A 22,048-nucleotide genomic window follows, 5' to 3' on the forward strand; every position below is an offset into this window, starting at 1 on the left:
CTACCCAGTTGGTCAGCGCATGCTCAGAGTACACGTCCTTGTTATCCGTCTGGTCCTGCAGCCTTGTGTATGTTGACATGTTTAAAGGTATTACTCACATCGGCTACGGAGAGTGTGATCACACAGTCATCTGGAACAGCTGATGCTCTCTTGCATGTTTCAGGGTTACTTGCCTCGAAGCAAGCATAGAAGTAATTTAGCTTGCTTGGTATGCTTGTGTCACTGGGCAGCTCTTGGGTGTGCTTCCCTTTGTAGTCTGCAACAGTTTGCAAGCCCTGCCACATCCGACAAGCATCAGAGCCGTTGTAGTACAATTCGATCTTAGTCCTCCTGTATTGATGCTTTGCCTGTTTGACGGTTCGTCAGAGGGCATAGAGGGATTTCTTATAAGCTTCCGGGTTAGAGTCCCGCTCCTTGAAAGCGGCAGCTCTACCCTTTAGCTCAGTGCGGATGTTGCCTGTAATCCATGGCTTCTGGTTGGGGTATGTATGTACAGTCACTGTGGGGGCAATGTCATCGATGCACTTATTGATGAAGCCAGTGACTGATGTGGTGTACTCCTCAATGCCATCTGAAGAATCCCGGGAACATATTCCAGTCTGTGCTAGCAAAACAGTCCTGTAGCTTAGCATCTGCTTTATCTGACCATTTTTTTTGACCGAGTCACTGCTGCTTCCTGCTTTAATGTTTGGCTTGTAAGCAGGAATCAGGAGGATATAATTATGGTCATATTTGCCAAATGGAGTGCGAGGGAGAGCTTTGAACGCATCTCTGTGTGGAGTAAAGGTTGTATAGAGTTTTTTTCCCTTTGGTTGTACATTTAACATGCTGATAGAAATGAAGTAAAACGGATTCAAGTTTCCCTGCATTAAAGTCCCTGGCCACTAGGAGTGCCGCCGCTGGATGAAAATTTTCCTGTTTGCTTATGGCGGAATACAGCACATTGAGTGTGGTCTTAGTGCCAGCATCAGTCTGTGGTGGTTTGTAGACAGCTACGAAAAATACAGATGAAAATTCTCTAGGTAGATAGTGTGGGCTACAGCTTATCATGAGATGCTCTACCTCAGATGAGCAAAACCTCAAGACTTCCTTAGATATCATGCACCAGCTGTTGTTTACAAATATACATAGACCGCCACCCCTTGTCTTTCCAGAGGCTGCTGTTCTATTCTGCCGATAGAGTGTATAACCTGCCAGCTGAATGTTATTCATGTCGTCATTCAGCCACGACTCTGTAAAACATAAGATATTACAGTTTTTAATGTCCCGTTGGTAGGATATACATGCTTTTAGTTCATCCCATTTATTATCCAGCGATTGTACCTTGGCCAATAGTACGGAGGGCAACGACAGATTGAGAATCCACTCGTCACCTAATCCTCACAAGGCACCCGATCTCCTTCCACGAAATCTCTGTCTCTTTCTCCTGCGAATGACAGGGATGAGGGCCTCGTCGGGTGTCTGGAGTAAATCCCTCTCATCCGATTCATTAAAGAAAAATTATTAGTCCAATTCAAGGTGAGTAATCGCTGTTCTGATGTCCAGAAGCTCTTTTTGGTCATAAGAGATGGTAGCAGCAACATGTACAAAATAAGATACAAACAATGAGAATAAACAAAGAAAATAGAACGGTTGGTTAAGAGCCAATGAAACAGCAGCCATCCTCTCCGGCGCCATTATCTGATATTGATCGGTGCAATCCAAAAGATCTTTCATTGCGCTTCAAGAGCTTTCATGTGCAAGGGCAAATGCCAATACAATTGGTTAATGCACTCGCTTGCCCAATGCTTTGTAGCTTAAGACTTCCAAGACTCCTCGTCATGATTTATGCATAACCTACTGATCTGAAGGGCCCCTGCAACTAATGCCGTAATAGCATATTGATATGGTCTGCAGTGACTCGTGCGTTTCCTTTGGACCTGTGTGCCTTGTGACAGCTACCACTCCAGATCAGGCCCCGGTAACATCTGATTTATTTGACATTGTGGTCAATGTAACGCGATTAGGATTATATTGGAGATTTATATTGGAGACTTTGATGCCGCAGGAAGCACTTTGGGTATTTACGATGGGCACGCAAATGCATTAACCAATTGTAATTGTATTTGCCTTTGCACATGAAAGCTCTTGAGGTGCAATAAAAGTGCATCTGGATTGCACCGATCAATACCAGGCAACCACTCATTCAACCCGTCAGGGCATGAATAAAATTGGTCAGTGCAGAGGTAATATGCCTCTAGCATCCCCCAGGCACTGGGCAGATCCACACAGAGTAAGTCTGATTCCCAAATGGCACCCTTTTCCCTACAGCCTTTAGTGCACTGCTTTTGACCCAGAGCCCTGTGGTTGCAGAGTAAGACTGGATCTATTTTGCATCAAACCTGCCAGCCTGAGCCTTGGTCAAGTGAGCCATGGTCGTCTTCACATTCAAGATCCAGTCATCCAAGCATTGGATTGGTTTATTAAAGTCAGCATTTGTGGGACAAAATCCTTTTTGACACAATAGATTGGGCATGACTGTGACGGTCATGCAAACTCATGCATTGTGCCGACCAGATAGAATGAGCTATACTCTATCTGTCAGTCTTGTCAGGATATTTGCCACAGTTGCTCTTTTGGGTTGTAGGATTTTGTTTAGCCTCAAGTGATGAATGACTTTCTAAAAAAGAGCTACACAAATTGATTTGATTGATTGGTTCGGAAGTCACTCACCCCAATTGTCCAGGTAATGGCGAATGAAATTATGATGGCTGATTAATGGATGGAGAATGGATGGAGAAACACATAGAGGAGATGGAAAGCCACCAGAAGCAGGATTGGTCACGTTAGCTCTCAGCAACCTAAAACAACATTTTTTATAAGAGACATGAATCTATGCTCTCGTCTAATTAACTTTATAAATCAGGTTTGGCTGTTTTGGCTGCAGGGGATGATCACTCCATTTGTTATCCACTTAAACTGTCAGTCATCCAGAACCCTGAGAGAGGAGGACATATTGAATGGTTTTCAACAAAAGGACGGCTCGCAAATCCTTCTTCTCGGGGCAATTCTTGGTTTAATTCACATGGTTTGGTTCTCAAACACTCACACCCTAACTGACGTCTGTGAATAACTTGACGTTTCCCCAAAGAGGACTCCTTTTGTTTCCTTTTATAACAGTCTGTGGTCAGATTTAGGGATATTTGCTCAGCCGAACGCTCTTATTGGCTACCTCTCGGCATTTTCTCTTCAGAGTGACTGTCCATCAAAACCAGCAAGCCTGGCCTTTCTCTGTCTTATCTCCTGTCCACACTCTCCTCAGTCTCCAGCCCAACAAATTCTAATCTAATCTACTTTCACACATAGAAGAAAGAGACAGGATCCTCAAAGTTCCCCCACCCCCCCTGCTGTTGTGTGTGTGCCTCAATGATCCTGCTTGTTTATGTAGCAAAGGGATTGGAGACAATGCCGTGGGGTGCTCGGGGGTTTTCACATAATGATCTGTATTTCAAATCAAATCAAAGTTTATTTGTCACATGCGCCGAATACAACGGGTGTAGACCTTACAGTGAAATGTTTACTTACAGGCTCTAACCAATAGTGCCAAAAAGGTGTTAGGTGAACAATAGGTAGGTAAAGAAATAAAACAACAGTAAAAGGACAGGCTATATAAAGTAGTGAGGCTACATACAGACACCGGTTAGTCAGGCTGATTGAGGTAGTATGTACATGTAGATATGGTTAAAGTGACTATGCATATATGATGAACAGAGAGTAGCAGTAGCGTAAAAGAGGGGGTGGTGGGTGGTGGGACACAATTCAGATAGCCGGTTAGCCAATGTGTGGGAGCACTGGTTGGTCGGCCCAATTGAGGTAGTATGCACATGAATATATAGTTAAAGTGACGATGTATATATGATAAACAGAGAGTAGCAGCAGCATAAAAAGAGGGGTTGGGGGTGTTTGGGGGGTGGCACACAATGCAAATAGTCCGGATAGCCATTTGATTACCTGTTCAGGAGTCTTATGGCTTGGGGGTAAAAACTGTTGAGAAGCCTTTTTGTCCTAGACTTGGTACTCCGGTACCGCTTGCCATGCGGTAGTAGACAGAACAATCTATGACTGGGGTGGCTGGGGTCTTTGACAATTTTTAGGGCCTTCTTCTGACACCGCCTGGTGTAGAGGTCCTGGATGGCAGGCAGCTTAGCCCCAGTGATGTACTGGCCCGTTTGTAATAGGTTCCAGAATTCTCCTGGCTGGCTAAGCTCTTATTTGGCTGGGAGGAGAGTTCAAGACGTGGAACATATTTTGTCCCACATTATCATCCTTTGGGTGGCTCAACCAATTACGGAAATTAATAGCTGAAAACCAACTCTGGAGTTGACAACTGCATTTTGGCGTGTGTGTGTGTTAAGCCGATTTAATCTCAATTTCAAATAATTTCAGTGTAACATATAAGTACCTTACTGTGATTGTTTTCAATTAAAATTGTCTAAGATTTAGCAAGAGCAATTTTCAAGCAAGAATTTTACTTTTACTTTCTGGGATTGGTCTGAGTGGGTAAGGGAAAACTGAAAACTACTGTAGCTGTTGGCAGAGGTTTGGAACTCTTATTGGTCTGTTACCTAAATTACCGCCTGGTGATTTCAGCAGGCAGACCTAAACTCCATCCCATCAAAACAGGCTGAAATTTCAGACAGTCTTTTCAAATAGCTCTTACACCAAAAGGGCAGTATCAACATTTTAACAATTTCACAGTATTATTCCAACCTGATGGTGTGGAAATATATTGTATATTAAACACAACAAAATCACGTTTTGGACTGCACTGGACCTTTAATATTTCCCACACCTCTTTTTAAAATTCTATTAAAAGGCAGTATTCTGAGCATTGTTATTATCCTGACACAAATGTAAAATGAAAAGGTAATTTTCATTGGATTGCATAAAAATATACATTAGCACCCTCTGAATTGTAAAAACAAATCTTTCTCAAAAGTGCCATTCTGATTTTACCATTTTGTTTACACACACACACACACACACACACACACACACACACACACACACAGTCGAAGTCGTAAGTTTACATACACTTAGGTTGGCGTCGTTTAAACTAGTTTTTCAACCACTCCTCAAATTTCTTGTTATAAAACTATACTTTTGGCAAGTTGCTTAGGATATCTACTTTGTGCATGACACAAGTAATGTTCCAATAATTGTTTACAGACAGATTTCATTTATAATTCAATGTATCACAATTCCAGTGGGTCAGAAGTTTACATACACTAAGTTGACTCTGCCTTTAAACAGCTTGGAAAATTCCAGAAAATTATGTTATGGCTTTAGAAGCAAGCTTCTGATAGGCTAATTGACATCATTTGTAAGGGATTTCTTCCATTGACGGAGAGGCGGACCAAAGCGCAGCGTGGTTATTTTGATTCATGCTTTAATAAATCACTTCACATGAACAAACTTACAAAAACAAGAAATGTGAAAACCCTAACAGTCCTATCTGGTGCAAACACAGAGACAGGAACAATCACCCACAAACACACAGTGAAACCCAGGCTACCTAAGTATGATTCTCAATCAGAGACAACTAATGACACCTGCCTCTGATTGAGAACCATACTAGGCCGAACATAGAAATACCCAAAATATAGAACAAACATACATAGACTGCCCACCCAACTCACACCCTGACCATACTAAATAAAGACAAAACAAAGGAAATAAAGGTCAGAACGTGACATCATTTGAGTCAATTGGAGGTGTACCTGTGGATGTATTTCAAGGCCTACCTTCAAACTCAGTGTCTCTTTTGCTTGACATCATGGGAAAATCAAAAGTAATAAGCCAAGACCTCAGAAAAGAAATTGTAGACCTCCACAAGTCTGGTTCATCCTTGGGAGCAATTTCCAAACGCCTGATGGTACCACGTTCATCTGTACAAACAATAGTATGCAAGTATAAACACCATGGGACCACGCAGCCATCATACCGCTCAGGAAGGACTCCTAGAGATGAACACACTTTGGTGCGAAAAGTGCAAATCAATTCCAGAACAGGAAAGGACCTTGTGAAAATGCTGGAGGAAACGGGTACAAAAGTATCTATATTCACAGTAAAACCAGTCCTATATCGACATAACCTGAAAGGCCGCTCAGCAAGGAAGAAGCCATTGCTCCAAAACCGCCATAGAAAAGCCAGACTACCGTTTGCAACTGCACATGGGGACAAAGATCGTACTTTTTGGAGAAATGTCCTCTGGTCTGCTGAAACAAAATAGAACTGTTTGGCCATAATGACCATCATGTTTGGAGGAAAAAGGGGGAGGCTTGCAAGCCGAAGAACACCATCCCAACCATGAAGCACGGGGTGGCAGCATCATGTTGTGGGGATGCTTTACTGTAGGAGGGACTGGTGCACTTCACAAAATAGATGGCATCATAAGAACGGAAAATTGTGGATATATTGAAGCAACATCTCAAGACATCAGTCAGAAAGTTAAAGCTTGGTCACAAATGGGTCTTCCAAATGGACAATGACCCCAAGCATACTGCCAAAGTTGTGGCAAAATGGCTTAAGGACTACAAAGTCAAGGTATTGGAGTGGCCATCACAAAGCCCTGACCTCAATCCTATAAAACATTTGTGGGCAGAACTGAAAAACCATGTGTGAGCAAGGAGGCCTACAAACCTGACTCAGTTACACCAGCTCTGTCAGGAGGAATGGGCCAAAATTCACCCAACTTATTGTGGGAAGCTTATGGAAGGCTGCCCGAAAAGTTTGACCCATGTTAAACAATTTAAAGGCAATGCTACCAAACACTAATTGAGAGTATGTAAACGTCTGACCCACTGGGAATGTGATAAAAGAAATAGAAGCTGAAATAAATCACTACTATTATTCTGACATTTCACATTCTTAAAATAAAGTGGTGATCCTAACTGACCTAAGACAGGGAATTTTTACTTTGATTAAATGTCAGGAATTGTGAAAAACTGAGTATAAATGTATTTGGCTAAGGTGTATGTAAACTTCCGACTTCAACTATATGTATACACACACACACACACACACACACACATCTCAAGGCAAGACCCAAATACAGACCCAGGAGGCAGATGGTTGGAGTCTTAGAATGTTTAATAATCCAAAGGGGTAGGCAAGCTCATGGTCAAGGCAGGCAGAATGGTCAGGCAGGCGGGTACAAAGTCCAGAAACAGGTAAGGGTCAAAACCAGGAGGACTAGAAAATGGAGAATGCAAAAAAAAAAGCAGGTGAATGGGAAAACCGCTGGTTGACTTGGAAACATACAAGACGATTGGCACAGAGAGACAGGAAACAGGGATAAATACACTGGGGGAAATAAGCGACACCTGGAGGGGGTGGAGACAATCACAAGGACATGTGAAAGAGATCAGGGCGTGACAATATAATAATGTTATTTTTATATAATATCTCTTATATAATGATGATACGTTTTGTTTTTGTACCAGAGGTTTCATGACTTGACTAAATCAATAGGCAGATATAACATTTCTCTCTCAGATACATAGGCCTTGAACATTTTCTACCTCATCATTTTGTAGAGTCCTCTCAAAGATAATGAGTCATTGAAAAGGATTCATGTTCTATTGTATCATGGTGCAGTCCTTTCATTTGTGATACATTTAAAAACAACACGACATTGAAAACTATAGAATTCACAAGCACGTACTTGGCCCTCACTTGTCTGTAACAATACAACTTGTTATACCATGTACACATCTATTCCTGTGACTGAATGTTGAAGTGGAGCTCTTTCTCTCTCTCTCTCTCTCTCTCTCTCTCTCTCTCTCTCTCTCTCTCTCTCTCTCTCAATTCAATTCAATTCAATTCAATGGCTTTATTGGCATGGGAAACACATGTTAACATTGCCGAAACAAATGGAATTATATTATTATGTCTATATACAGTGTTGTAGCGATGTGCAAATAGTTAAAGTACAAAGGAAAAAATAAATAAACATCAAATGGGTTGGATTTACAATGGTGTTTGTTCTTCACTGGTTGCCCTTTTCTTGTGGCAACAGGTCAAAAATCTTGCTGCTGGGATGGTACACTGTGGTATTTCAACCAATAGATATGGGAGTTTATCAAAATTGGGTTTGTTTTCGAATTCTTTGTGGATCTGTGGAATCTGAGGGGAAAATGTGTCTCTATTATGGTCATACATTTGACAGGAGGTTAGGAAGTGCAGCTCAGTTTCCACCTCATTTTGTGGGCAGTGTGCACATAGCCTTCTTCTCTTGAGAGCCAGGTCTGCCTACAGTGAGCTTTCTCAATAGCAAGGCTATGCTCACTGAGTCTGTACATAGCCAAAGCTTTCCTTAAGTTTGGGTCAGTCACAGTGGCCAGATATTCTGCCACTGTTTACTCTCTGTTTAGGGCCAAATAGCATTGTAGATTGCTCTGTTTTTTTGTTGTTAATTCTTTCCAATGTGTCAAGTAATTCTATTTTTGTTTTCTCATGATTTGGTTGGTTCTAATTGTGTTGCTGTCCTGGGGCTTTGTGGGGTTTGTTTGTGTTTGTGAACAGAGCCCCAGGACCAGCTTGCTTAGGGGACTCTTCTCTAGGTTCATCTCTCTGTCAGTGATGGCTTTGTTATGGAAGGTTTGGGAGTCGCTTCCTTTTTTTATTTTTTATTTTTATTTCACCTTTATTTAACCAGGTAGGCAAGTTGAGAACAAGTTCTCATTTACAATTGCGACCTGGCCAGGATAAAGCAAAGCAGTTCGACACATACAACGACACAGAGTTACACATGGAGTAAAACAAACATACAGTCAATAATACAGTATAAACAAGTCTATATACGATGTGAGCAAATGAGGTGAGATAGGGGAGGTAAAGGCAAAAAAAGGCCATGGTGGCAAAGTAAATACAATATAGCAAGTAAAACACTGGAATGGTAGATTTGCAATGGAAGAATGTGCAAAGTAGAAATAAAAATAATGGGGTGCAAAGGAGGTGGTTTAGGTGGTTGTAGAATTTAACGTCTCTTTTCTGGATTTTGATAATTAGCGGGAATCGGCCTAATTCTGCTCTCCATACATTACTTGCTGTTTTATGTTGTACAGGGAGGATATTTTTGCAGAATTCTTCATGTGGAGTCTCAATTTGGTGTTTGTCTAAATTTTGTGAATTCTTGGTTGGTGAGCAGACCCCAAACCTCACAACTATAAAGGGCAATGGGTTCTATAACTGTTTCAAATTTTGTTAGCCAGATCCAAATTGGTATTTTGAATTTATGTTCCTTTTGATGGCATATAAGGCCCTTCTTGCCTTGTCTCTCAGCTCGTTCACAGCGTTGTGGAATTTACCTGTGGCGCTGATTTTTAGGCCGAGGTATATATAGTTTTTTTGTGTGCTCTATGGCAACAATGTCTAGATGGAATTTGTATTTGTGGTCCAGGCGACTGGACGTTTTTTGGAGCGCCATTATTTTTGTCTTACTGAAATTTACTGTCACTCTCTCTCTTTCTCTTGCTCTCTCTGTATCTGTCTCTCTCGCTCTCTGTCTCTGTATCTCACGCCATTGCTATGATAGCTGTGGTGGGAATGGAAATTGGCCTAATGAATGATATCATCACTGACTTCAGGAAATAGAGAAGGGATGGGCGATTTCTTATAAAGACAATAAACTGATATAACACTCATAATTACCCATTATACTCAATCAATTTAACCAAGATATTTGATGGACTTTGTTAACAATATGGCTATGTGAATGGTTTTATTTTGGCAACAGTTAAATAAAATAATAGCCCCTTTAAATAAGGGGGTTGGTGTAGGTAGGCCTATAGGGACACCAGCACATACAGCAGGGGTTGTTGTGGTGAGTTTCCACATGGCAATCCCAGTGATTGCTTGTCTGTAAATATCATCACACTGGAGGGAGAAGTGTACCTTCCCCCATACTATACTGCACACAGGGTCGCCGGGGCTGCGGCCCGGGAAAATGTTGCCTGCAATTATACTGATGTCCTTCATCTAAATGTCAGTTTGTGTGGAGGCTGCGGTGAAGAGTTGGGAGGAGCTATAGGATGGAGATTGTACTATAACAGTAAATAATATTTATTTTGTTTTTATCCTTTATTTGGGAAAATACATGGGAAGATAATGTTTCGGTGCTCTTTTAATGGGAACAATGGGGTTGGACCAGCATTTTCTTCTCCAACACAACCACTTTAACCAGCTGGAAATTATTATTTTTTAAATTATTTTTCAGACTGGTAGCCTATTTCCTGTGTATTGTCAGTCCTAACCATGTGGCCACCGTGGATGAAGGGATGATCCCAGACCCATTATTTTCCTCTGACATCTTTTATAGTTAATAAGTGGCCCATTCCTCATGGGTGTCATCTATGTGAGTAAATCCCAGGTGTAAAGGATTGAGTGGGGAGGATGATAAAGAGGCTGAGGTGTGAGGCAACTGAGGCCTATAAACAGCCAAGGAGGCTGCTATAGTAATTGCTTAAAGATTCTCTAAGAGGAGCCATGATGAGACACGATAATTCATCCCAGTCAAGGGTGATTAGAGGGGGTATTACTTTTTATTGCACATCCTCCACCAAGACGTAGAGAATTAGTGTAAGAACGAATGACGAGGATCGTGTAATATATACTGAACTTGACATGTTGTGTGAGAGACTGCAGCCCTCAAAATTAGGGGGTGGGGATAGTGGTGGGGGCAGTGGGAGTGGGAGTGAAAATGTCTATTGGACAGGTTACTATAGAGACCAGGTTGTATACGAGGGCCCTTGACGAGGAGAAAAACCCTGGGGCTTTGGTTGCTCTCTGTGTCTGCTACAAAACAAGGTTTAATCACATTTATGGGTCCCTAAAAAGAAAGCTCGACAAGTCTGGTCTCACTGCAGTTTATTTCTGTGAGAGCAATGCAGCAGATACAGTAAATGTGGTTTGGACTGCAATTTCTCCCATTTTGCAGACACTAAGATCCAATTGTAGGATGATGTCATGCCTTTGTGTCCAGTCATTTTTCACAATTTACATTTGTTCCTATTTTTTTTACAAAGAAAACATCACAAAAGATTCAACGATTTATGATGAGTAAACACTGCAAATACAGTATCATGAAAACAGTGGGCATAGCACCTGACATCTATTGAATTAAAAAGACATTCTAGATTCAATTACTGTTTTGAACACTGAATCAGAATACCATGTATTATCCAGGGCATGCGCTTGGCTTTGGCTCTTGCATGGACAATTAGGCTGACATGATAAAGGTGTGAGATGTGTTATAATTGTACAAGCTTGCACTGCTCTCACATAAATATTTAATGTGACGAAGATGTGAGTGTGTGTGTGTGTGTGTGTGTGTGTGTGTGTGTGTGTGTGTGTGTGTGTGTGTGTGTGTGTGTGTGTGTGTGTGTGTGTGTGTGTGTGTGTGTGTGTGTGTGTGTGTGTGTGTGTGTGCGTGCGTGCGTGCGTGCGTGCGTGCGTGCGTGCGTGCGTGCGTGCGAGAGAGAGAGAGAGAGAGAGAGAGAGCCTGTGAGAGCAATAAACGCACATCTCAATAAACTGCTGATCCTTGAAATTGCACCAACTCTGTATTACAGCAGAAGAAAACTAAACACTCAAAGGGAGAATTTCCTCAGATGGATTCTGTTTAGGGTATTGAGCACCATGTTAGACATTCAGCGGCGGGAGATACTTAGAAACTATATCACTCATTGAAGGTACATTAAACTTTATGGTGGGTTAGTCACCCAACCGCCCACTAAAATAAGTCCAATATTCAAAAAGTTAATTATGGTGCAAGTAAGGCACATAATTTTGATTGACTGTGAAATTCCAGCATCTTATTTTAAAGTATGCAGGGATAACCATATGTCCTAAATTCTCTCCACCACAAGGATGTGCTGACTGGTATGTTGGGGGGGGGGGAATTGTTGGGAATTGTTGGTGGGGGGGAATTGTTGGGGGGGGGGAATTGTCTCCCAAATTCAGGCTCTCATCCCAAACAGCACCCTATTCTCTATCTAGTACACTACTTTTAACCAGGGCCCAAGAAGCGCACTATATAGAGAATAGGGGGCCATTTTGGACACAACACCCTGGTTATGTGCCACAGCAGCAGGCTCAGCACCATCCCTTATGAAAAACATAGCTTATTAGAACAAGATTCAGCCTTACATCACCCTTTGTGCTACTTGCTTTATCTCTGCTGCAGGAAAGAGATTCAAGTGTGTGTGAGAGAGGGGAAAAAAATCTGAATCTAACTTCTGAGATTAAGGGCAAACAATAATTTGAGATATCATTTGTTCAGCTGGGTTTATAGAAAAAGAGTCTGGTTATGAGTGGAAGCAATGCTCCCCTGTGGTTGAAATGTAATTTCTGCCCCATTTAATCAGTATCTGGGTCCTCAATAACCCTTTATACTCCTGGGAATTGGTCGATATGGATAGGGCTAAATTGAAATATTTCTTATAGAAGTATGAAAAGCATATGCATAATCATTGTAATCAATTGAAAGGGAACAGTTTTGAAATTAAGGGGGTTTTTTATACCGAAGGTGAGGACACAAAAGTTCACCTGACACAGTGCTGAATCCAAACATTACACTGTTGATTTTATGTGCATTTTACATTTACTGTACTACCAAATTTGTTGATAACTAAATCTGAAAATAAACTGGATACATTCATTAACATGATAAGAATATTCCTGGAAAATGTGTTGTAGGTGCAACATAAGACAAAAAAACTACAAGGGTTTGAATGAGAGGACTAACTAATGTCTCCAAGTGGACACACACCTCTCCAAAGTGTGCACAGTTCCTAATTCATTTCAATGCACTTTTATGACTCAAAGATGAGACTTAAACTACAAGGTGCTTTTTGGAGCTCTCCTAGCTGTGCCGTTGAGGAACTAGGGCATGCACACTTGTAGTTGTTTTGTTTGGAACACAACCCTGCATCCCCACCATCATAAAATTACTGTTGTTGTTAATGCAATCCAAAATCGGTCCATTATAAATCACAAACTGGGTTAAGTGGGCATTATTTTGAAAGCTTGTTATATTGCCAACATGACGAGCTAAGTTATAAAATATGATATTACAGTGTTAGGCTTTCACTATGCAATTAAGGGAAACAGATTGTAATTTTGGTTCACATAGAAAGGAGTTATGAGTGCATACAGGTGCATGTGCCATGGTCAATTTTCTTCACAGTAGACAAACATAGGCTCATTCTGTTCAGAACAACCCAGGATATGTCATCTTGTAATTGTACATGAAACATAGGGATCATAAACGTTGACACTGTAAAGTACATGAGTTTAATGATTTGGAAATGTGAAGTGCACATTTGGATTTATGGATGTTTGACTTGTTTGTATGACATCAAAGCAATATGTATAATCCTCTTCGTTACACTTTTTTTTCATTTTCATTTTTTCCCCCCTAACTCGGTAAACAAAATATTTGAACAAGTTTCCCAATTAGCGGGAGAGATGTGGGAACTTCTTGTCGCGCGTGGTGCTCAAGTTCAGAACAACTGTCAGTCAATACCCATACAGCGCTGTGAAGCACAGAGCCTGAGGTCTGAGGTAATTTATAGCATGCTACTGTACAGCCACTGCGTTTCAATATAATATATCAGTACCCAAATCTGCCATTTTCAACCGTATATGAGTGTAAAGAGTTACCCTGGAAATGTTCAATGAAAGGTATGACGTAGATGCAGAAAGTTAACAGCATGGTGCGTACATTTTTGCAACAACTAAGAGCGTTAAAGCGAGAGGCTCAACGTCTCCACTGTCACACTGTGAACAGCGTGAAGCGAACCCGTGCACATGCGCAGATGCTGTGCGTGACCGTGTGAGAGCACAGTCTTGCATCTTGCTCATCTCAACATCTGCGGTGCTGCTCGTGACAACACATCTCGCTGAGACTACCTTTAAATATATAATACATTATCACCTCCATTAGGAAACAAAAACGTTGGCCGACTATGTTATTTACACACCAGTCTCCAGAGTCTCCAGAGTAGCTATTTTCTACAGGCTTCCATTTTTTATTTAGGGAACTGTAGCTACAGCTTGTGAATTTCCCAACTTTACTCGAAACCTCATGTATAATTAATGTATTTTATCATGTTTAATTAATTAGACTGGACAGCTGTTTTAAGGAGATAGTAACCTACATTTTAATGCCTCCCCCCGTTTTCCAAACAATTGTTTGTGATGCTCCACTCATTAACCCTCTGGGAAATGCAGATAGAGACTGAAACAGTTTTTGTTCATTTCCCATCCTGGCCCCTCTCCAATATGTGTGGCCCACACCCAGTGCAAGTCCTATGCAAACGCATTTGTAATAATCATAGAAAACAGAGAGCTCCACATTTTGCATTCCAGTGATTTATAACCATCCTAGACTAGGGCCACAGAGAGACAGGGGAGCAGTTATTCTACCTGTGTGGCTCTCTTGGTTTGTGGGGCTGTTCTTTATCTGGAATAAGACTGTAATTACATTTTGCGCATTTGCAAGTCAAACAGTGAACACTTGCACTCTACATACATGTGCGTGTGTCTTTGTGTGTGTGTGTATTTTTGTGTATGTGAGAGAGAGAGAGAGAGCAAGAGTGAGAGATTTTATGGTTTCCATTAGGAAAACGTATTATGCAGCAGCAGCTGGCTTTAAAAAAACAACTTTATTGTACCAGTAGGAGAGGAGAGGAGAGAAGGAGGTTTACGGGAATCAGGGGTCATATTCCCCATGGTGCTTTTTATTTTAACATGGAACCACGCTTAAACACACCCAGCTGGCCGCCAGGCCAAACTACGTTGATTAAGCCATGGATAAAACAAAAGAGAAAAGAGGAAGAGGAGGAGTGGAGGAAGAATGGAGTGTGGTGGAGGAGGGTTGAAAAACACCCTAGCAGTGTGCTCAACAGCTAAAAACGAAATAGTAGAACAAGTCCATCCCCTGTCATTGGAACTGATAAACAGAAACTCTGACCAGGAAGTCAAAAACTTTTTTCCCCCTTCGTTCCTCCCTCCCACTCTCCTCCCACCTCACTCCTCTCCTCTTCCTCCATGCATCATGTGTAATCAAACACGTAACTCATTACAGGCTTTTATTATTCAGGGATCAAGCTGAATCGTGCCAGTCCAGAGCATGATACCTCTGGACTAGCACGGTTAGCCCCATTTTAGGCTTCTCTCCTTTATGTGAGGACAGACTTGCTAAAACAAATAGCTCCTTAGACTAGGCACGGACTCACATAATAAGCATTTGATCATTAAGATACATTTTATCTAGAGGCACATTGCTTAAGGCACCCAATTACAGTGCAATAGGTTCTAAAAAGAGATCAACTCATTTGTGAATATAAGGTCCTGGTGAAGTTCTCTGTTAAACCACCAGGAGGCAGGCTGACAGACTGCATATGAGAGACAATTTAATTTTGTATTTATTTATTTCACCTTTGTTTAACCAGGTAGGCATGTTGAGAACAAGTTCTCATTTACAACTGCAACCTGGCCAAGATAAAGCACAAAAACAACAACACAGAGTTACACATAAACAAACGTCCATATCAAATCAAATCAAATTGATTTATATAGCCCTTTGTACATCAGCTGATATCTCAAAGTGCTAAACAGAAACCCAGCCTAGAGCCCCAAACAGCAAGCAATGCAGGTGGCTAGGAAAAACTCCCTAGAAAGGCCAAAACCTAGGAAGAAACCTAGAGAGGAACCAGGCTATGTGGGGTGGCCAGTCCTCTTCTGGCTGTGCTGGGTGGAGATTATAACAGAACATGGCCAAGATGTTCAAATGTTCATAAATGACCAGCATGGTCAAATAATAATAATCACAGGCAGAACAGTTGAAACTGGAGCAGCAGCGCGGCCAGGTGGACTGGGGACAGCAAGGAGTCATCATGCCAGGTAGTCCTGAGGCATGGTCCTAGGGCTCAGGTCCTCTGAGAGAGAGAAAGAAAGAGAGAAAGAGAGAATTAGAGAGAGCATACTTAAATTCACACAGGACACTGGATAGGACAGGAGAAGTACTCCAGATATAACAAACTGACCCTAGCCCCCGACACATAAACTACTGCAGCATAAATACTGGAGGCTGAGACAGGAGGGGTCAGGAGACACTGTGGCCCCATCCGATGATACCCCCGGACAGGGCCAAACAGGAAGGATATAACCCCACCCACTTTGCCAAAGCACAGCCCCCACACCACTAGAGGGATATCTTCAAGCACCAACATACCATCCTGAGACAAGGCCGAGTATAGCCCACTGAGATGGGCTATACTCGGTCTATACTCGAGGGGGGGGGGGCAACCCAGACTGGAAGATCACATCAGTGACTCAACCCACTCAGGTGACGCACCCCTCCCAGGGACGGCATGAAAGAGCACCAGTAAGCCAGTGACTCAACCCCTGTAATAGGGTTAGAGGCAGAGAATCCCAGTGGAAAGAGGGGAACCGGCCAGGCATAGACGGCAAGGGCGGTTCGTTGCTCCAGAGCCTTTCCGTTCACCTTCACACTCCTGGGCCAGACTACACTCAATCATATGACCCACTGAAGAGATGAGTCTTCAGTAAAGACTTAAAGGTTGAGACCGAGTTTGCATCTCTCACATGGGTAGGCAGACCATTCCATAAAAATGGAGCTCTATAGGAAAGAAAGCCCTGCCTCCAGCTGTTTGCCTAGAAACTCCAGGGACAATTAAGAGGCCTGCGTCTTGTGACCATAGCGTACGTGTAGGTATGTACGGCAGGACCAAATCAGAGAGATAGGTATGAGCAAGCCCATGTAATGCTTTGTAGGTTAGCAGTAAAACCTTGAAATCAGCCCTTGCCTTGACAGGAAGCCAGTGTAGGGCTAGCACTGGAGTAATATGATCAAATCTTTTGGTTCTAGTCAGGATTCTAGCAGCCGTATTTAGCACTAACTGAAGTTTATTTAGTGCTCTATCCGGGTAGCCGGAAAGTAGAGCATTGCAGTAGTCTAACCTCGAAGTAATAAAAGCATGGATACATTTTTCTGCATCATTTTTGGACAGAAAGTTTCTGATCTTTGCAATGTTACTTAGATGGAAAAAAGCTGTCCTTGAAACAGTCTTGATATGTTCGTCAAAAGAGAGATCAGGGTCCAGAGTAACGCCGAGGTCCTTCACAGTTTTATTTGAGACGACTGTACAACCATTAAGATTAATTGTCAGATTCAACAGAATATCTCTTTGTTTTTTTGGACCTAGAACAAGCATCTCTGTTTTGTCCGAGTTTAAAAGTAGAAAGTTTGCAGCCATCCACTTCCTTATGTCTGAAACACAGGCTTCTAGCGAGGGCAATTTTGGGGTTTCACCATGTTTCATTGAAATGTATAGCAGTGTGTCATCTGCATAGCAGTGAAAGTTAACATTATGTTTTCGAATGACATCCCCAAGAGGTAAAATATATAGTGAAAACAATAGTGGTCCTAAAACGGAACCTTGAGGAACACCGAAATTTACAGTTGATTTGTCAGAGGACAAACCATTCACAGAGACAAACTGATATCTTTCAGACAGATAAGATCTAAACCAGGCCAGAACTTGTTGCAGAGCCTCGGTCTGATGCCATTAAAAGGTAATTTACCACCTTCACAAGTGCAGTCTCAGTGCTATGATGGGGTCTAAATCCAGACTGAAGCATTTGTATACATTGTTTGTCTACAGGAAGGCAGTGAGTTGCTGCACAACAGCCTTTTCCAAAAATTTTGAGATGAATGGAAGATTCGATATAGGCCGATAGTTTTTCAAATATTTTCTGGGCTAAGGTTTGGCTTTTTCAAGAGAGGCTTTATTACTGCCACTTTTAGTGAGTTTGATAAACATCCGGTGGATAGAGCGCCGTTTATTATGTTCAACATAGGAGGGCCAAGCACAGGAAGCAGCTCTTTCAGTAGTTCAGTTGGAATAGGGTCCAGTATGCAGCTTGAAGGTTTAGAGGTCATGCTTATTTTCATCATTGTGTCAAGAGATATAGTACTAAAACACTTGAGTGTCTCTCTTGATCCTAGGTCCTGGCAATGTTTTGCAGACTCAGGACAACTGAGCTTTGAAGGAATACGCAGATTTAAAGAGGAGTCTGTAATTTGCTTTCGAATAATCATGATCTTTTCCTCAAAGAAGTTCATGAATTTATTACTGCTGAAGTGAAAGCAACCCTCTCTTGGGGAATGCTGCTTTTTAGTTAGCTTTGCGACAGTATCAAAAAGGAATTTCGGATTGTTCTTATTTTCCTCAATAAGTTGTAAAAATAGGATGATCGAGCAGCAGTAAGTGCTATTCGATACTGCATGGTACTGTCTTTCCAAGCTTGTCGGAAGACTTACAGTTTGGTGTGGCGCCATTTCTGTTATAATTTTCTGGAAGCTTACATCAGAGCTCGGGTATTTTCTGTATACCAGGGAGCTAGTTTCTTATGAGAAATGTTTTTAGTTTTTAGTGGTGCAACTGTATCTAGGGTATTGCGCAAGGTTAAATTGAGTTCCTCAGTTAGGAGGTTAACTGATTTTTGTCCTCTGACGTCCTTGGGTAGACAGAGGGAGTCTGGAAGGACATCAAGGAATCTTTGTGTTGTCTGTGAATTTATAGCAAGACTTTTGATGTTCCTTGGTTGGGATCTGAGCAGATTATTTGTTGCAATTGCAAACGTTAAAAAATGGTGGTCCAATAGTCCAGGATTATGAGGAAAAACATTAAGATCCACAACATTTATTCCATGGGACAAAACTAGGTACAGAGTATGACTGTGACAGTGAGTAGGTCCAGAGACATGTTGGACAAAACCCACTAAGTCGATGATGGCTCCGAAAGCTGTATCTATCTACAGTGTTTGCAAATGTAGAAGAGTAGGGAGGCAAGCAATAAATAGGCCATAGAGGTGAAAATAATTACAATTTAGCATTAATACTGGAGTGATATATGTGCAGGTGATGATGTGCAAGTCGAGATACTGGGGTGCAAAAGAGCAAGAGGGTAAGTAATAATATGGGGATGAGGAAGTCGGGTGTGCTATTTACAGATTGGCTGTGTCCAGGTACAGGTAAGCTGCTCTGACAACTGATGCTTAAAGTTAGAGAGGGAGATATGACTCCAGCTGCAGAGATTTTTGCAATTCGTTCCAGTCATTGGCAGCAGAGAACTGGAAGGAAAGGCAGCCAAAGGAAGTGTTGGCTTTGGGGATGACCAGTGTAATATACCTGCTGGAGCGAGTGCTACGGGTGGGTGTTGCTATGGTGACCAGTGAGCTGATTGATGATGATACATCATGCACCATGCTTACCAACACCCGTCATGATTGTATTTCTCAATAATCCATTGAAATTAATGCTTTGACATGCCTTAATTGGTGGTGGCAGCTCAGTTGCTCTCGATTTTGAGGGTTTCGAAACACTTTGCTGAGCAGTGCGATGTCTTTAAATGAAACCTTTCCCTTTATCGGATCTCACTCATGCATATTCTATATATCTGCCGTTCCCATTCTAATCCACCGCCCTTCCTCTCCTCTACTCCTCGACCCATCCCTCCCTTCCTTCCTCCCCTTCTCCATGGGCCATGCAGAATGACTGCCCCCTGCTCCAACCTCTCCAACCTTCGTGTGTACGTATGTGTGTCTTTCAGAGGGTTGGGATAAAGTGGAAGTCACATTTTTTGTTGGATCTTGTGTACAATTGGACAATAAAGTAATATTCTTCTTCTATCTTCTTCTTCCTCTCCCCTCCACCACCCACCCATCTTGCCATCCTTCCCCCTCCAGATCTCTCCTTCAGCCTCCTGCTTCTGGTGTTTGTGGCCTGTGGCCTGGGCCTGCTGAGCGTCATCGTTTTTGCCTCCTGGAAGCTGTGCAGGGTGCACTGGCGCACCAAGGACCTCTCCTCCAGTGCCACTGCCCTCGCCCCCCCCTCCTCTGCCTCTGACAGACCCTACGACAGAGCCTTGCCCGCACACGGCCACAGGCCTACGCTCGTACACGCACACACGCACACACACGCCATGGCGTCGGACAAGCTGAATCCTTTGGACCCGGCAAGTTTCCTAGAGGCAGCTGTGAAGATCAGCCACACGTCACCTGACATCCCTGCCGAGGTGCAGCTGTCCATGAAGGACCACTTCCTGCGCCGCACGCGTATGTCCAGGCAGACCACCGAGCCCAACTCCTCCAATAGGTCAGGCTTCGGGAGGAAGTTGCCTCGGGACACAGACTTAGGATACGTCCTAAATGGCACCCTATTCCCCACATAATGCACTCCTTTTGACCAGAGCCCTATTGGCCCGAGTCAAAAGTAGTGCATAGGGTGCCACTTGAAAGGCATCCCTGGTACCAGCTTATCAGTGCTTCCTCAAAACTGACCTTAGATCAGTTTGTAAGGGCCTCCTACAATAGGTTGCACCAGGGCTCCACTGAGCCTCAGTGTTTATGTCCAGGACATGTATTAGTATTGAGGTAATAGTATGTGATATGTCAGGAAGGGGCTATTTAAAGTGTCATAGAGGTAAAGATCATTATGCATATCTACACCTGTAACATATTCATTTGTGACCTTTAAGATGAGATACATAGAACATCAATGAGATTGTCAGTTTACTGCCCCTATTGCCATGGAGCTCCTATTGAGCTAAATAAGAGAACTCTAAATCATCTAATATCATATTGGAAAAAATTGGAAACTGTATTCAGCAGAGGGCATAGATTTCCCAGGCATGCCATATGTTACTGGAATTATTCCACTGCTGAAATTGTTCTACAGTGTGTAAATTGTCCAAGAAAATGATTCAACTGGCAAAATTGGCTCCTGTCTCTAGGCACAGCTCCTTCAAGAAGCACCTCCCCCGACAAATGCACCATGTCACCAGCCTTGACCGAGGCAGCGACTTCCCCTATACAGAGGACCAATCCACCAGCCTAGCCAGTTTGGGCCGCATCCAGCCAGAGCTCTACAAACAGAGCCCACTGGAGGCCGACGAGTCCTCCAAGAACTGCGCCGCCGCCAAGACCTGTGGTAAGATCAACTTCTCCCTCAAGTATGACTACGAGTCTGAGGCTCTCCTCGTCAACATCCTCAAGGCCTTCGACCTGCCCGCCAAGGACTTATGCGGCAGCTCCGACCCCTACGTCAAAATCTACCTCCTGCCTGACCGCAAGCGCAAGTTCCAGACCCGGGTCCATCGCAAGACGCTCAACCCCATGTTTGATGAGTCCTTCCAGTTCACCGTGCCCTACGAGGAGCTGGGCAGCAGGAAGCTGCACCTGAGCGTATTTGACTTTGACCGCTTCTCCCGCCATGACATGATCGGAGAGGTCATTCTGGAGAATCTGTTTGAGGTGTCGGACCTCTCCCGTGAGATGGCCATCTGGAAGGATATTCAGTACGCCACCTCTGTAAGTCAATCAACGAATCAAATAGATGTATTTTATGAAGCTCTGGCCTATACCCCAAAGAGCAAGCAAAGCAGAAGTGAAAGCACAGTGTCCAGATAGCCTTTTGGAGCTGTCATTGGATTCTTCACAAGTTTGAATGAGCTTGCATTTTGGAAGTGCTATATTATCTAGTTTGCATTTTTGGGACTATTCCATTGGTTCCATTGTGTCAGGAAAGCTCTAAAGTATTTTAAAGCGATGGTCCTAATAAGCTGTGGCAAGGAATCACCTCAATGGTGCTCTGATGAGCTACTGTAATGATTTGATCCCATGTGTGAGTCACAAGTGTTCAAGAATAGGAGACCAGGCAGGGGATGTGGGGTCAATGCCCCCTTGAACTGCCTAACTTTCATCCTCATTCACATTATAGACTAAATGGGAATTAGATTGTACATTTGCTACAGTATAGTACTACAAAGGTATAGTTCAGCAATTTAACATATTTAGATATTTGTTTCCTTACCTTGAATGCAGTCTATGGACAAGGAGTGACACCAATCAACACTTTGGTTTTGTACAGAGAATGCTTTCAAGGTAACGAAACAGATATCTAAATATGTCAAATCAT

At 42.6% G+C, this 22,048-nt stretch overlaps 1 protein-coding gene across 1 annotated transcript in view; it reads left to right on the forward strand.

The window, feature by feature from the left end:
* Positions 1-22,048, forward strand: part of LOC135529381 (synaptotagmin-6-like) — a 51,767-nt gene that overhangs the window by 27,554 nt on the left and 2,165 nt on the right. Inside the window, exons 3-5 of the mRNA XM_064958156.1 lie at positions 19,623-19,665; positions 19,819-20,227; positions 20,865-21,441. Of these exons, the coding sequence (XP_064814228.1) occupies positions 19,623-19,665; positions 19,819-20,227; positions 20,865-21,441 (1,029 nt within the window). The remainder of the gene's footprint in view (positions 1-19,622; positions 19,666-19,818; positions 20,228-20,864; positions 21,442-22,048) is intronic.

This window comes from Oncorhynchus masou, chromosome 5, assembly GCF_036934945.1.
Source record: "Oncorhynchus masou masou isolate Uvic2021 chromosome 5, UVic_Omas_1.1, whole genome shotgun sequence".
NCBI lineage: Eukaryota > Metazoa > Chordata > Actinopteri > Salmoniformes > Salmonidae > Oncorhynchus > Oncorhynchus masou.